Source organism: Artemia sp. Qi Xiang Cuo, chromosome 6, assembly GCF_049724085.1.
Source record: "Artemia sp. Qi Xiang Cuo chromosome 6, ASM4972408v1, whole genome shotgun sequence".
Lineage (NCBI taxonomy): Eukaryota > Metazoa > Arthropoda > Branchiopoda > Anostraca > Artemiidae > Artemia > Artemia sp. Qi Xiang Cuo.
This window is the reverse complement of record NC_142799.1, coordinates 42030326-42044782: the sequence shown is the minus strand read 5'-3', so window position 1 is coordinate 42044782 and position 14457 is coordinate 42030326. Positions and strand designations below refer to the sequence as shown.

General features: G+C 35.5%; 1 protein-coding gene across 2 annotated transcripts in view; it reads left to right on the top strand.

Annotated features, from left to right (window-relative positions):
- Positions 1-14457, top strand: part of LOC148951245 (kin of IRRE-like protein 3) — a 114343-nt gene that overhangs the window by 84361 nt on the left and 15525 nt on the right. For both annotated transcript variants that reach the window (XM_089090195.1, XM_089090194.1), the window contains exons 9-11: positions 5151-5335; positions 7221-7353; positions 14148-14261. In XM_089090195.1, coding sequence (XP_088946321.1) covers positions 5151-5335; positions 7221-7353; positions 14148-14261 — 432 coding nt within the window. The remainder of the gene's footprint in view (positions 1-5150; positions 5336-7220; positions 7354-14147; positions 14262-14457) is intronic.

Genomic DNA, 14457 nt, shown 5'->3' with positions numbered 1-14457 from the left:
GCTTTTTGTTTTTGTTTTTTTATTATATATATATATATATATATATATATATATATATATATAGGAGCTCATAGTTTTTCTTAGGACTGCAATATGATAAGTTTCAGTTTATTAAGCTTTATTTTAGGAACGTTTGATCTCCCACAGACTAAAAAGGTGGGACATCCTTGGCCTATAGGAAAAAAAGATATACATAAATAAAAGTTAATTTCTTGATGTTAAGTCCAAAACTAAAGCTCAGTCTTTGTCAGAGGCCTAACAAATTCAAATACCATGCTTATGGAGCAAATTTTAATAAATCCAAATTATGCCTGAGATATCCCAGTATCCATTTTGTATTCGTTTTAAAGTATTCCTGCATTCTTGTATTCCATTTTGCCTCCTAGAACTTGCGTCAAATATAGCTTCATTATAGTTAATTCTTTTATCTGACACTAACTTGAACTATAGGTTTCCTGAAATTCAGCATATCACGCACTTTTCAAAATATTCTTTAAAATAAATAGTTTTTATTAAAAAGAACATAAACAGTGGTGATTTTTCTTTCAGTTAAAAAATATTAGCCCGTCTCGCATGCTTTTTATTTCAGAAACTTTTTACAATAGATAAAGTAAAAGTACATCCAAGTTGACCTTTGGTCAGTTCCTCCTTTCCCTTTTACAGAATTATAACTTTTATAAGATTTGTATTTTCCTGGAAGGCGGCCCATAATTTTCTCATTTATTTTACTAACTTCTTTGTTGAGCGAAGCTTAAATAATGCGATCCTTCATTAAATTGAATTTTTAACTTGACAGACATTCTTCAATTACCTCAAATAAATTACCAATGGAAAATATATCATCAGGTAGTTCAATTTCATTGAAGTCATTTTTGGGAAGATTTCCATTTCCCGGGTCGAGGATGGACTTTGCAAAATCTTCTTGTTCAAGATGGACCCCATATTTCTTTTCTAAGAAAATATGCTTGAAATACTTCCAAATGAGACTTTTTTTTTATTGACTATTGAAGTATTTCACTGTGTTTGCTTCGGAATTGAACTAGTGAATCCTGTCGAAAGTTACCTCCAGGAACTAAAATTTTCCCTCCAAATGGCAAGTTTGGATTTGCAATGGACTGCAACAATTGATTCATATTTTGCAAGCCATTCTTGGGTAGCATTGGATTTCGTCAAGTGGGAAAACTTCCACTTGAGCCAATTATAAAGCTTTGTTTGAACCAGGTCTTATGCTGGAAATTGAATCTGAGGAAAGGAGAACTTTCAAGCAGAAGGTCTTATGTATTGTTAGTCCAAATGGCAATAAAGTCGATTATATTCCTGTATAATCCATACGTTTTACTTTACGAATTTTGTAAAATACTATCACCAGCTTCAATCTGTTTTCCTTGCAGAAGCCCATACATACTATCTTCAGCAGCAGCTGACTCACTAGAATCTAGAAAATCCAGGTTTTGGTCACTTTTATAGGTCTTAGTGTTGTCCATTCTATATCGTTCCACACCTAAAAACTAAAGTTTTGACCTTCTATTGCCATCGTACTTAATTTAGATGCGATAATACGATAATCACGTTCAATTGTAGTGTTTTCAAATATATTAATCCGTATTGCTTGCCGAATAAAAGCCCTTGTAACTGATTTTTGAATCTTTCCCAAAGACCTTTTGGATCCGAGAATCTTTGGATTCCGAAAACGAGAATCTGTGCCAAGAGTATGCTTTTACGGCATCAAACCACTATTTGTCGTCGAATTCAAGGCCATGAGTTAGGCATGCTTGTCTGTAGGTGGCATAAAGAATGTTATTAACAGTTTTGAGATCTTCAAAACTTGTTGTATTCTTCACAAGATAGCGAAGTACTCGGAAATAGAATCACTCTGGATGAGCTATAAAAATTTACGTTGTGAATTCGACCAACTGACACGCAACTGACGGATTCGTGGTTCCCGTGTACTCGTTTTTCCATCCAAATTAAATGTATTCTGGCTATTCCCAATAACACAGAAATTGCTGGTTTTTCATTTGTTTCAACGCCTTGCTGTGTCAAGAATACGCTTTCCAGTATGGAACCTTGTGTTCCAATATTTACCGAATCTTCTAGGCTTGGCTGATATCTAACATTCGGTATTGTCCAGGTGAACGACTACTTAAATGTTGAACGACATGCATCCTTTTTAGTATATCGTAACTAAACAGTCGCTAGCATACTTCAGTTGATGTAATGCAGCGTCCTTCCGCATAGTTGTCGGCTTCATTGTAAACCAAACACCGTTGATTTTTAATAATCGTTATTGAAGCCCAATCATCTCCTTTGTATATATATTTATATAAATACTTTACCAGACCTATACTGCCAACATATTCGACATTGATGTAACATTGAAATTTTTTGAGGATATAAGCATTATATGTCGTGACGTGACGATTATCACGAGTAACTCGGTGATACGGCGTTGTTCTTCTAGCCTTATATTTCTTTCTTCTTCAGTTTCCTCTTTGACTTGTTATGATTCTCGATGTCACTTGTCAGCTAACCGCGCAATTGTTTCTTCTTTACTTTAATTTTTAATTCGTTCTGACACTCCTTCGGTTGTCACATGTCTTCTAAGCGCGCAATTCTTTGTTCTTCACTTTCTTTTTTGACACGCTCTGATTCTCGCTGTCACTTGTCTTCTAACCGCAAGTGTCTTTTTTCTTCACTTTCAAATATGTATATATATATATATATATATATATATATATATATATATATATATATATATATATATATATATATATATATATATATATATATATATATATATATATATATAAAAACAAGTTTTCCATTAATTAGTTTTTCCTAGAGCCGTAGACGTATGACATATAACAAATGTACTGAGCAAGATTATTACATTAACCTTAATTTTTGAGCAATAAGAACAACTAGTCCTAATCTCACCAACACTCATTGCCTTCATTACGACACTTGTAGCCAGTCTTTTTAAAAAATAAAAACCTTTACCCATTGATCAGTTGACACGTGGAATAGATTTCCCGGAGAAGTAATCCCGGGGGCAATCTTAAAGCTCTTTCAGAGGAGCTGCAATTGCTTTTAAAATAATTAATGCTAATAGGATAATAAAAATCTCAAGAGTTCAGGATAAGACGCGGCCCAAAAGGCATCCCCCGCGCTGCCAGAACTGCTGACATACTATTCTTATTTCTAGCAACACAATTCAAGGCACTAAAAGCAAAACAAGGTTATTTAATTCATTTAATGTGCGAAACCATGAGAAAATACACCAACTTAAACAAAAGCAACTCATCAAATGGGTGTCAAAATTAATATGACATGAAACAAATTCATGCGAATGAAGTTTCCTAGATCGCTTTTATTTTCAGAAGGATGGAATTGTAGACGTAAAATATGTAACAAAGAAGCAAATTCCTTAAGAGAAGACTCAAAACTCTACTGACAGCAATCACAGAAACTATTTGATCATTTTGATCTTTCCTTTCTACTTCAGAAATGGATTTTATTTACACATAAATTTCTTTGAAGCAATTGTCTGTAAATGGAATTCCTTACAGATTACATATTTTCTGGTCGCTAAGCTTAAGATTAATTTTCCAAGTTTTGTGCACCAACCTTAAGAAATTCCCTGTACCCAAGGGACCTATTCACTAAGATTTATTAGTTTTTCAAAGACGTGCCAATATACTATTGAATTGGGTTTACAATGTGGTTGGAAGAGTGACACTCCTTTGGAGGAAAAAATCTAATACTGTAGGGAAAGAAAGAATTTTTTCTTCTCTTTTATTTACTCTTCAGGCATCAGAGTTGTCCATGAATTTTCTTTTTCTATATTCAGTGTGAATAATTATAAAGCTTGCTACCAGAATCATGTTATTATTGCAAAATGAATTGTATTAAAAGGAAAGAATTGGAACTGAAGTGGAACTCTTGATTCTATATACCGTTTTTCTGCTGTTATTTTGTCCTTTATTGCCTCGAACAAGCTCTAATCCATGGATTTCAGCACAAGAACCAAGCTGTGCATAATTTAAGTGAAAATAATTATTATGTAAGGCCGAATCATAGTTAAACCTAATCTAGGATTCCGATTTAAGGCCGGGTGGAAGGGGGGAAATATGGAAACGCTTATTTTTTACAACCATAATTAGAGGACAGCTGCAAATTCATACATTAGATTAAAATACATTAGAATAAAAGCTTTCTATTTAAGATTAATATGGACTTGAGTACTTTGCCATTCCCAACAGAGTATGAAGAAACCAATCAAGTCACTTAGTTCGGAGAAATTATTTATTTTTACATTTTCAATTAAAAGGTCACATAGCGTGGTTAGAGTTAAAAAAAACTATAAATCTATTTCAAAATCCATGCGTATGGTTTACAAGGTGCAAACAGACTAAAAAAATATTCTTTGAAGCTTTTGGATAGCCATCCAATTACTGGTTCCCAGTGGGACATCCTAAATTCCGGGTCCCTAAAAAGCTGTCTCTGAAGGTGTAATTTATTTCCATGGCAAGAATGGAAGTGACATAGAATATAGTGAATGAAATGAAATGCTATTATTGCTGCTGCCAGTTATGATATAGGCAAATGTTAAAACTTCTATTCTCTTTCATCTTTCTTTCACTTTGATGATAAATTGACTATTTTAACTTAGAATTTCAAGCTTTAATAAATGATTTGATCGTTGAAAGCATTTCTGCTAAAATATTATATTTCCCATTTTCGAAAGCGATCAAAAGGTTAAAAAATGTTTTAAGAGCTATACTTTTTCGGAATGATCTAATTTTTTAGCATTGTTTTTTTCATTGGGAAGGAGAAGGGGTCGTGTTGTTTCACCCCCAAAACACCATTATAAACCATTTAATAAATTACAAAAGAAAAAGAACTAACTGATCGGGAAGTCAATGTCTGAAACTTCAGAACGGCCAAGGGCTCCTTGAACCAGATAAATATTTGTGATTTTTGTTTGGGGGAGGGGAAGGTGGAATAAAAAAATCAAAAGGGGAGAAAACTATAGGGAATCACGGAAAAACTGCGACAATCTAGATTTTTCGGGGCTATGCCACTAATTGTTGTTATAATACGTCTATATGTGAATAATGATAAATTTATTGAGGTTATTGTTTTTTCAGGGCCTCCACAGTTTGTTCCATTCACTGACCAGCATGTTACTGTTACCAAAGGTGAAGATGCAATTTTGCGTTTGGCTTTCTGTTCCGATCCCAAGCCAAGTAAAATAACCTGGCAATGGGGCCATATAACTCTTGAAGCTGGAGCGGGCCTTCAGGGCCGTTATGTTGCAGAAGCCATAATCAAGGTGAACTGACCCTTCGTTTTCTTAGGCATAGAGGTATATATATATATATATATATATATATATATATATATATATATATATATATATATATATATATATATATATATATATATATATATATACAAAAAGCAGTGCCAAACCCTTATCCCTGCTCTTTGCCCTAATGCTTAATAAGTTCAACAATTTTCCCTATACAAAGACCTATAGATGAAATTTAATCAATTTCTAAATACTATTTTTGTCAATGGTTACATAGATGTCCTCATTTTTAGCAATCTGATTACTCTTCCCTTTTAAAACTTTCCCTCCTATCTTAATCATGACCTTTTTATGACTAGCCTTATTTTAGTTTTTGTGTACTATTTTTTTAATAAAAAACTTATTATTTTGTAGCATAAGCATGTTTTGTAACAGGATGAATAAACTGGACCTCTAAATTAATTGGGATTTTTCGTTTGTCGTTTGGATTCAAGAAGGTTAACACTAATTTGATTAATATTTTTGATAGCTTTTCTCCCCGCTGTTGGTACTCGTTTGATATTTTATATTACTTAAAGCCGGTTATTTTTTTTAAGATCCTTATTTTGTTTTCTCTTCTTGTTCTTCAGTATCAGTTCATTGTCAGTTTGTTTTCTCCTTTGACAGTTAAATTATTTTGCTGTCATCAATTCTTAATATTAAAGACTCGAATCTAATAAACGAATCATAATTTTAAATACTTAAGTTGTTTTTTAATTGCAAGTTGTATGTAGCAAATAAAAGGTTAAAAGTTTTGCCTGCATATGATCTTTTAAATCATTACAAAATTATGTGACCAAAAACCAAAAGGTCATAATTCAAATGGTATTTTAATGAACCACCTACAGCAGATGGTTCTCGCCGCTGCATTGTATTCGAATTTAATTAAGTTAAAAAGTGTAATTCAAAAGCTAACAATTAACATTATGATACTCTTTATTTAATTAGACACCGACACAAATTAGCTTTTAACTGATGGTATGCAAATTTACTTCATGGTTTAATTTATATTAATTCGGAGTTAGAATTTTTGTTGATGAATCTTCAGTCAAACTTTGATCCCCCTGCTCTAGATTAACCTACTGATCCCCCTTTTGAGACGAGCCAAGCAAATAGTTTTTGGGAATTGAGTCAGGGAGTGTGAAAATGTCGAATACAACCTTTAGACCTGACAGAGGTGATATATCTATTTGCTCTAGTTACCAGTCAGTAATACTCATCTTGGTAAACCTCTAGAAATAGAAGATCAGTCACATTTCTCTACCGGCATCTTTTTTTCCTCCCACAAATGAAGTTGGTCAGCAACACTTTCACTCCTTGGTTGTCAAATTACATTCAATTAAATTTGGCATCATTTTCATATGAGAGTAATACAAAAACTACTAACTTTGAGGTACCACTTGTGTGTAAAGATATAGCCAGGATTTTTGTTGGGGGGGGGGGGGGGGTTCCAAGCGGGGTCTACAGAAAAACTTTTAAAATCGCATTAAAAAATTGTTTTATTCATTTTTGTTACATTTTTACGAGTCAGACTGTCGTTTCAGGTGGGTGTGAACAAACACCCTAACCCCTCCCCCTGGATACGGCGTCATTCCTTAGGAAGAAAGGAGAATAATTTTTTTTTCGATGCTCTGAAGTCCTAGAGAAATCCCTGTCACTTATATAATCTTGTAAGCTATCATTAGACGATTTGTTCTTTGACGGTTTTCTATTTCAAAATAGTTTTGCAATCAGCTTTGAAGGCAGAATTTGTCCGTGTTCAAGAGGACGAGATAAACTTTGTCAAGAAACAAGTCTTTACTGAAAAGTTTGCTTAATGACAAGACTAATGAATCTTACCGTCAAACAGAAAACTATATTTTTGCAGGCAAAGCGGGCCAATTGCTATGAAGCACGGCTGCGAATTCAGAGGACGGAACAAACAGATTCTCGATTTTTTTCTCTGACGGTCGAAAACGAAAAGGGATCGGATTTGTCTACGCTGACATTGCATGTCACAGGTACAGTACTGATTGAACTTTTTTTTTCTCCATACCCGGGCACTTCGTATCGAAGGAGTGGCTAGTGCCCTTTTTAATAGTCGAAAGTGATTGGAGGGCAACAATCCCTCCCCTCCCACGCCCCACAATTACTCAAACACAACCAATCAAAATTTGCGTGGGGGGCGTGGGGGGGGGGCACCTAGCCCCCCCCCCCACGCCCATCATTCCCCCAAACACATCCAATCAAAATTTTGAGATAGTCATTTTGTTCAGTGTAATTGATTTCCAAATAGAAAATATGTTTTTGAGGAGGACACTCCCCCAAAACCCTCAGGGCAAGGGTTTTAAATTATGCCCTGGGGGCATATAAGGTTTTATTGAAGGCGTTATTGTAGAAACTTCAAAAGAGGCTCAATCGATTAGAAATTTAAAGGGATAGTGCCGTTTTCATTCGGCGAAAGGTTTTGGAGTGCAACAAGCCCCCCCCCCCCCCACGCCCATCATTTCCCAAACTATATCCAATACAAATTGTGAGATAGCCATTTTGTTCAGCGTTGTAGAATTTAACATAGAAAATATCTTTTTGAGGAGGACACTCCCTCACAACCCTCGGGGCAAGGGTTTTAAGTTATGCCCTGAGGGCGTATAAGATCAATGTTGACACAATGTACAGTTTATTTTATTTTTTTTCTTTAAAGCAGGGCACTTCATATAGAAGGGGTTCATTCGATTGGAAATCGAGAGTTCTAGTGCCCTTTTTAATAGTCGAAAGTGATTGGAGGGCAACTAGCCCCCCCCCCCCCTCCCTCACGCCAATCATTCCCCCAAACACATCCAAGCAAAATTTTTAGATAGTCATTTTGTTCAGTGTACTTGATTTCCAAATAGAAAATATGTTTTTGAGGAGGCCACTCCCCCAAAACCCTCAGGGCAAGGGTTTTAAATTATGCCCTGGGGGCATATAAGGTTTTATTGAAGGCGTTATTGTAGAAACTTCAAAAGAGGCTCAATCGATTGGAAATTTAAAGGGATAGTGCCATTTTTAATAGTCGAATTTGATTGGTGGGAAACTAGCCCCCCCCCCCCACGCCCATCATTCCCCCAAACACATCCAATCAAAATTTTGAGATAGTTATTTTGTTCAGCGTAGCTGATTTCGAGACAAAAAATATCTTTTTGAGGACGAAACTCCCTCAAAGCTCTCGGGGCAAGGGTTTCAAGTTATGTCCTAGAGGCATATAAGATTAATGTTGGCACACTGTAGTTTAATAATTTTTTTTCTTTAAAGCAGTGAACTTCGTATAGAAGGGGTCGTCGTAGACACTTCAAAAGGAGTTCACTCGATTGGAAATCGAGAGTTCTAGTGCCCTTTTTAACATTCAAAACTGATTGGAGGGCAACTAGACCCCCCCTCACGTCCATCATTCCCCCCAACACATCCAATCAAAATTCTGAGAAAGCCATTTTGTTCAGCGTAGTTGATTTCCAGATAGAAAATGTGTTTTTGAGGATGACACTCCCCCACAACCCTCAGGGTGTTAAGTTATGTCCTGGGGGTATATAAGGTTTTTATAGAAGGTGTTGTCGTAGAAACTTCAAAAAAGGCTAGTTTGATTGAAAATTCAAAAAGCTAGTGTCCTTTTTAATTGTCAAAAGTAATTGGAGGGCACCTAGCCCCCCCCACGCCCATCATTCCCCCAAACACATCCAATCAAAATTTTTAGATAGTCATTTTGTTCAGTGTAATTGATTTCCAAATAGAAAATATGTTTTTGAGGAGGACACTCCCCCAAAACCCTCAGGGCAAGGGTTGTAAGTTATGCCCTGGGGTCATATAAGGTCTTTATTGAAAGCTTTTTCGTAGACACTTGAAAAGAGGCTCAATCGATTGGAAATTAAAAGGGCTAGTGACCTTTTTAATATTCGAATGTGATTGGAGGGCAACTACCCCCCCCCCCACGCCCATCATTCCCCCAAACACATCCAATCAAAATTTTGAGATATTGATTTTGCTCAGCGTAGTTGATTTCAAGATAGAAAATGTGTTTTTGAGGAGGAGACTCCCCCACAACCCTCAGGGCAAGGGTTTTAAGTTATGCCCTGGGGGCATATAAGGTTTTTATAGAAGGCGTTGTCGTAGAATCTTCAAAACAGGCTCATTCGATTGGAAATATAAAGGTCTAGTGCCCTTTTTCATAGCCGAAAGTGATTGGGGGGCAACTAGCCCCCCCCCCTCACGCCCATCATTCCCCCAAACACATCCAATCAAAATTTTGAGATAGCCATTTTGTTCAGCGTAGTTGATTTCCCGATAGAAAATGTGTATTTGAGGAGGACACTCCCCCACAACCCTCAAGGCAAGGATTTTAAGTTAAGCCCTGGGGGCATATAAGGTTTTTATAGAAGGCGTTGTCGTAGAGACTTCAAAACAGGCTCATTCGATTAGAAATTCAAAGGGCTAGTGCCCTTTTTAATAGTCGAAAGTGATTGGAGGGCAACTAGACCCCCCCCACGCCCATCATTAACCCAAAAACATCCAATCAAAATTGTGAGATAGCCATTTTGTTCAGCGTAGTTGATTTCCACATAGAAAATGTGTATTTGAAGAGGACACTCCCCCACAACCCTCAGGGTAAGGGTTTTAAGTTTAACCCTGGGGGCATATAAGCTTTTTATAGAAGGCGTTGTCGTAGAAACTTCAAAAAAGCCTCATTCGATTGGAAATTCAAAAGGCTCGTGCCCTTTTTAATAGTTGAAAGTGATTGGAGGGCAACTAGGCGCCCCCCCCACGCTCATCATTCCCCCAAACACATCCAATCAGAATTTTGAGATAGCCATTTTGTTCAGCGTAGGCTAGTTGATTTCTAGATTGAAACTATGGTTTTTAGGAGTACACTCCCCCACAACTATCAGGGCAAGGGTTTTAAGTTATACCCTGGGGGCTTATAAGGTTTTTATAAGAAGGTGTTGTCGTAGAAACTTAAAAACAGGCTCATTCGATTGGAAATTCAAAGGGCTAGTGCCCTTCTTAATATTCAAAAGTGGTTGGAGGGCAAATAGCCCCTCCCCCACTCCCATAATTCCCCCAAACACATCCAATCAAAATTTTGAGATAGCCATTTTGTTGAGCGTAGTTGATTTCCAGATATAAAATATTTTTTTGAGGAGGACACTCCCCAACAACCCTCAGGGCAAGGGTTTTAAGTTATGTCCTGGGGTATATAAAGTTTTTATAGAAGTCGTTGTCATAGAAACTTCAAAAGGGGCTCATATGATTGGAAATTCAAAGAGCTAGTGCCCTTTTTAATAGTCGAAAGTGATTGGAGGGCAACTAGCCCCTCTCACGTCTGTCATTCACCCAAACACATCAAATCAAAATTTATGAGATAGCCATTTTGTTTAGCGTAGGCTAGTTGATTTCCAGATACAAAATATGTTTTTGAGAAGGACACTCCACCAAAACCCTCAGGGAAAGGGTTTTAAGTTATGCCCTGGGGGTATATAAGGTTTTTATAGAAGGCGTTGTCGTAGAAACTTCAAAAAAGGCTAATTCGATTGGAAATTCAAAGGGCTGGTGACCTTTTTAATTGTCAAGTGATTGCAGGGCAAGTAGCCCCCCCCCCCCCCCACATCCATCCTTCCCCCAAACACCTCCAATCAAAATTTTGACATAGCCATTTTATTCAGCTTAGTTGATTTCCAGATAGAAAATATATTTTTGAGGAGGACCCTCCCACACAACCCTCACGGCAAGGGTTTGAAGTTATACCCAGGAGGCATATAAGGTTTTTATAGAAGGCCTTGTTGTAGAAACTTCAAAAACAGCTCATTCGATTGGAAATTCAAAGGGCTAGTGCCCTTTTTAATAGTCGAATGTGATTGGAGGGCAACTAGCCCCCCCCCCCCGCCCATCATTCCCCCAAACACATCCAATAAAAATGTTGAGATAGTCATTTTGTCCAGTGTAGTTGATTTCCAGATATAAAATATGTTTTTGAGGAGGATACTCCGCCACAGCCCTAAGGGCAAGGGTTTTAAGTTATTCCGTGGGGGCATAAAAAGTTTTATAGAAGGCGTTGTCGTAGAAACTTCAGAAAAGGGCTCATTCGATTTGCAATTCAAAGGGCTAGTGCCCTTTTTAATAGTCGAAAGTGATTAGTAATATTTTTTGTTGTTGTTGTTTAGACCAGGGCACTTCGCATCGAAGGAGTTGTCGTGGGAAGTTCGAAAGTGGCTCATTCGACTGAAAATAGAAAGGGCTGATGCCCTTTTTAATAGTCGAAAGTGGTTGGACGGCCCAAACCCAAAACGAACAGAAATTATAATAAATAACCGAGTCAAACTCAAAACGAGCAGAAATTAACATAAGTTGGGCGTAAAACCCCTATGGCTTCCCAAGGCCAGAACAAAATTTGCACTTTACTGAAAAAATACAAATGAATGTGCATTGTCAGTTTAATATACATATACTGATATTTAGTAATCAAAATGTTAAAATTATTTGATTTATTAAAGTTATAAAAGTAAAAAAATTTATACTTTTTTCAGTAAAGTGCAAATTTTGTTCTGGCCTTGGGAAGGCATAGGGGTTTTGCGCCCAAATTACGTTAATTTCTGCTCGTTTTGAGTTTGACTCGGTTATTTATTGTAATTTCTGTTCGTTTTGGGTTTCATTTATTTATCGATGCTGATTTGTGGTAGTTTCGAGCTTGGTAGATTATTTGATTTCATTTTTTCTCATTTTTTGTTTAATGGAGTTCTTTACTTTTTTTTGAAAAACTTATTTTGTGGAATTTTTTTTTTAATTAATAGATTAAAACATCCTTAGGTTAACCATAAATTGCTCAAATATTAATAAATACATGTCAATTCAATTTTCTTTTTTCTGTTTAAAATGTTTTTTTCCTTTTCTGTATTTCTTTTTAACTCAAGGTACGTTTTTTCTAGATGGTCTAGTGTTCAATTAAATAATTAGAAAATTAAATAATAATAGCCCAAGAGCCTGTTGGATAGAGGCATAGTAAAGCAGAAACAGCTAAGCGTAGCAAAGAACAGAGGAAAAAATTACCCACTTTCCTCGAACACAAAATTCTAAGTCCTATAACCTTTACCCCTTCCTAAAAAACACAATCCCTCAAAGGGGCGATTTGATCCCTCAGTTTTGGGGCAAAACTGGGTAAACTTACTAAACTACCTACAAAATCTGTCATCTTTTAATGCAATATGTTGGCTTTACACAATCTATATAGTGGGGTATACTCGCTTGGCTTCAGGTTTCATTAAAAAAAACATACTTTCTTGTGAGCATCTGAAAACCAACTGATACTGATTGTAAAAATGCTACGGAGAAATTATTTCTCGTTGCATAATATCAAATGATTGTTTCCAGACTGATAATTGGCTGGGTGTTAGGGACACTTGCCATTTAAATAAAGCAATTGTGTGTTTAAAATTATTAAGTTTACAGTTTTAAGTAATATTAATGATTCCTCCTGAACAGATAAGGAGAGATTATTCTCTCCTATATTATTTTATTTTTTTTTATTATTATATTATTTTTCTTCTAGGGGGGGGGGCGGAGGAATGTTGGTAATTCCCAGTGCACTCGTATCAATGCCGTTGGTATAGATATTTTCCCTTGGGGGCTCTTTGAAACATTTTCAGAACATCCCCCCATTTTATTGTTATGCAACTTTAATTGATAAGATCACAGATGTGGTTATTTCGCGTAAGGTGTAGATACGAGATTGTCAGTTGGGAGAAAACAGTGAATGATAGCTGTGAGAGAAAAAAAGCAATGTATACGTGTCCTAATGAATTGGATGCATGATTTAATTATACATAATTATCAATTGTTGCTTACTTAAGAAGTATTTACAGCAATGAGCAAAGCGACTTTATTGGAACAAAGGTTCCGATAAAAATCATACGATGAACCTAGAAGAAATGTTGGAAAAGATTATGACTTAAGAGGGGAACTAAACACTATAATGAAATGAGCAATGGTTATATCAAGCCATATCTCTCTAAACGGAAGTTCAATTTAACGAAACATTTGGTCTGAAGTTTAATTAGCCTTAGAGATGTATCACATTTAAATTATTTTACTTTAACGCTTTAAATTTATAATTTTGTCAGGACTTAAAAACCTGGGATTCCATTCATAGAATATGATTCGATTATAAATGACGACCCGTGTTCAAGAATAACCCATTGTCTATTGATGTTGTAAATACGTTAGTTTCTCTCCACATTAATATGTATATATATATATATATATATATATATATATATATATATATATATATATATATATATATATATATATATATATATATATATATATATATATATATATATATATATATATATATATATATATATATATATATATATATATATATATATATATATATATATATATATATATATATATATATATATATATAGATGCAGTTAAATACAGACTAGATATTCTGCAAATGTATTTGACTCAGAGAGATGTAGGCTAGATGTTTAGTTTTTCAGGATGTAATAACAGGAGTCAGAAGGCACGCTATTTTGACAGGAAATTTTACGAGATCTATTTGACTGCCAATAATTTGAAAGGATTAGTTGAAAATACCAGTTTCAGGCCACTTTTTGTTTGGTTTCTGCTGCATAATATTTAGATTTCTTTTTAGTTGCTTCGCTGACGCTCGAACCCTATTCAGTATAGATGGTAATCCCAACGAAAGTACTCCCTTTCAGTTTACATATCTCGTCAATGTTTGAAAATACCTTTTGTATATACTATTTTGTTTATTTTACAGAGTCTGTGTCATTGGCAGCAGTAGTAGGTGTGATCGTTGCTTGCTTAATGCTCCTGATTTTGGTTACACTTTGCCTTCTCTATGCCTTCAGATCGGAGCGCTGTTGCTTTTCCAGTAAGTTCCATTGACTTTCTAAATTAATTTTCCATGGCCTAGTTGGGCGTTGCTGCTCTGGTTAAAATGATGTAATTGGAGGTCTTCAATCTTTCCAATTTCTGGAAACTTGGAATTCTAATTTGAGCCTTTAGAGAATAAACTGATATTACATCCTTGTTTAAGCATCAGCCTAGTTGTATTCTGAAACAAGAAT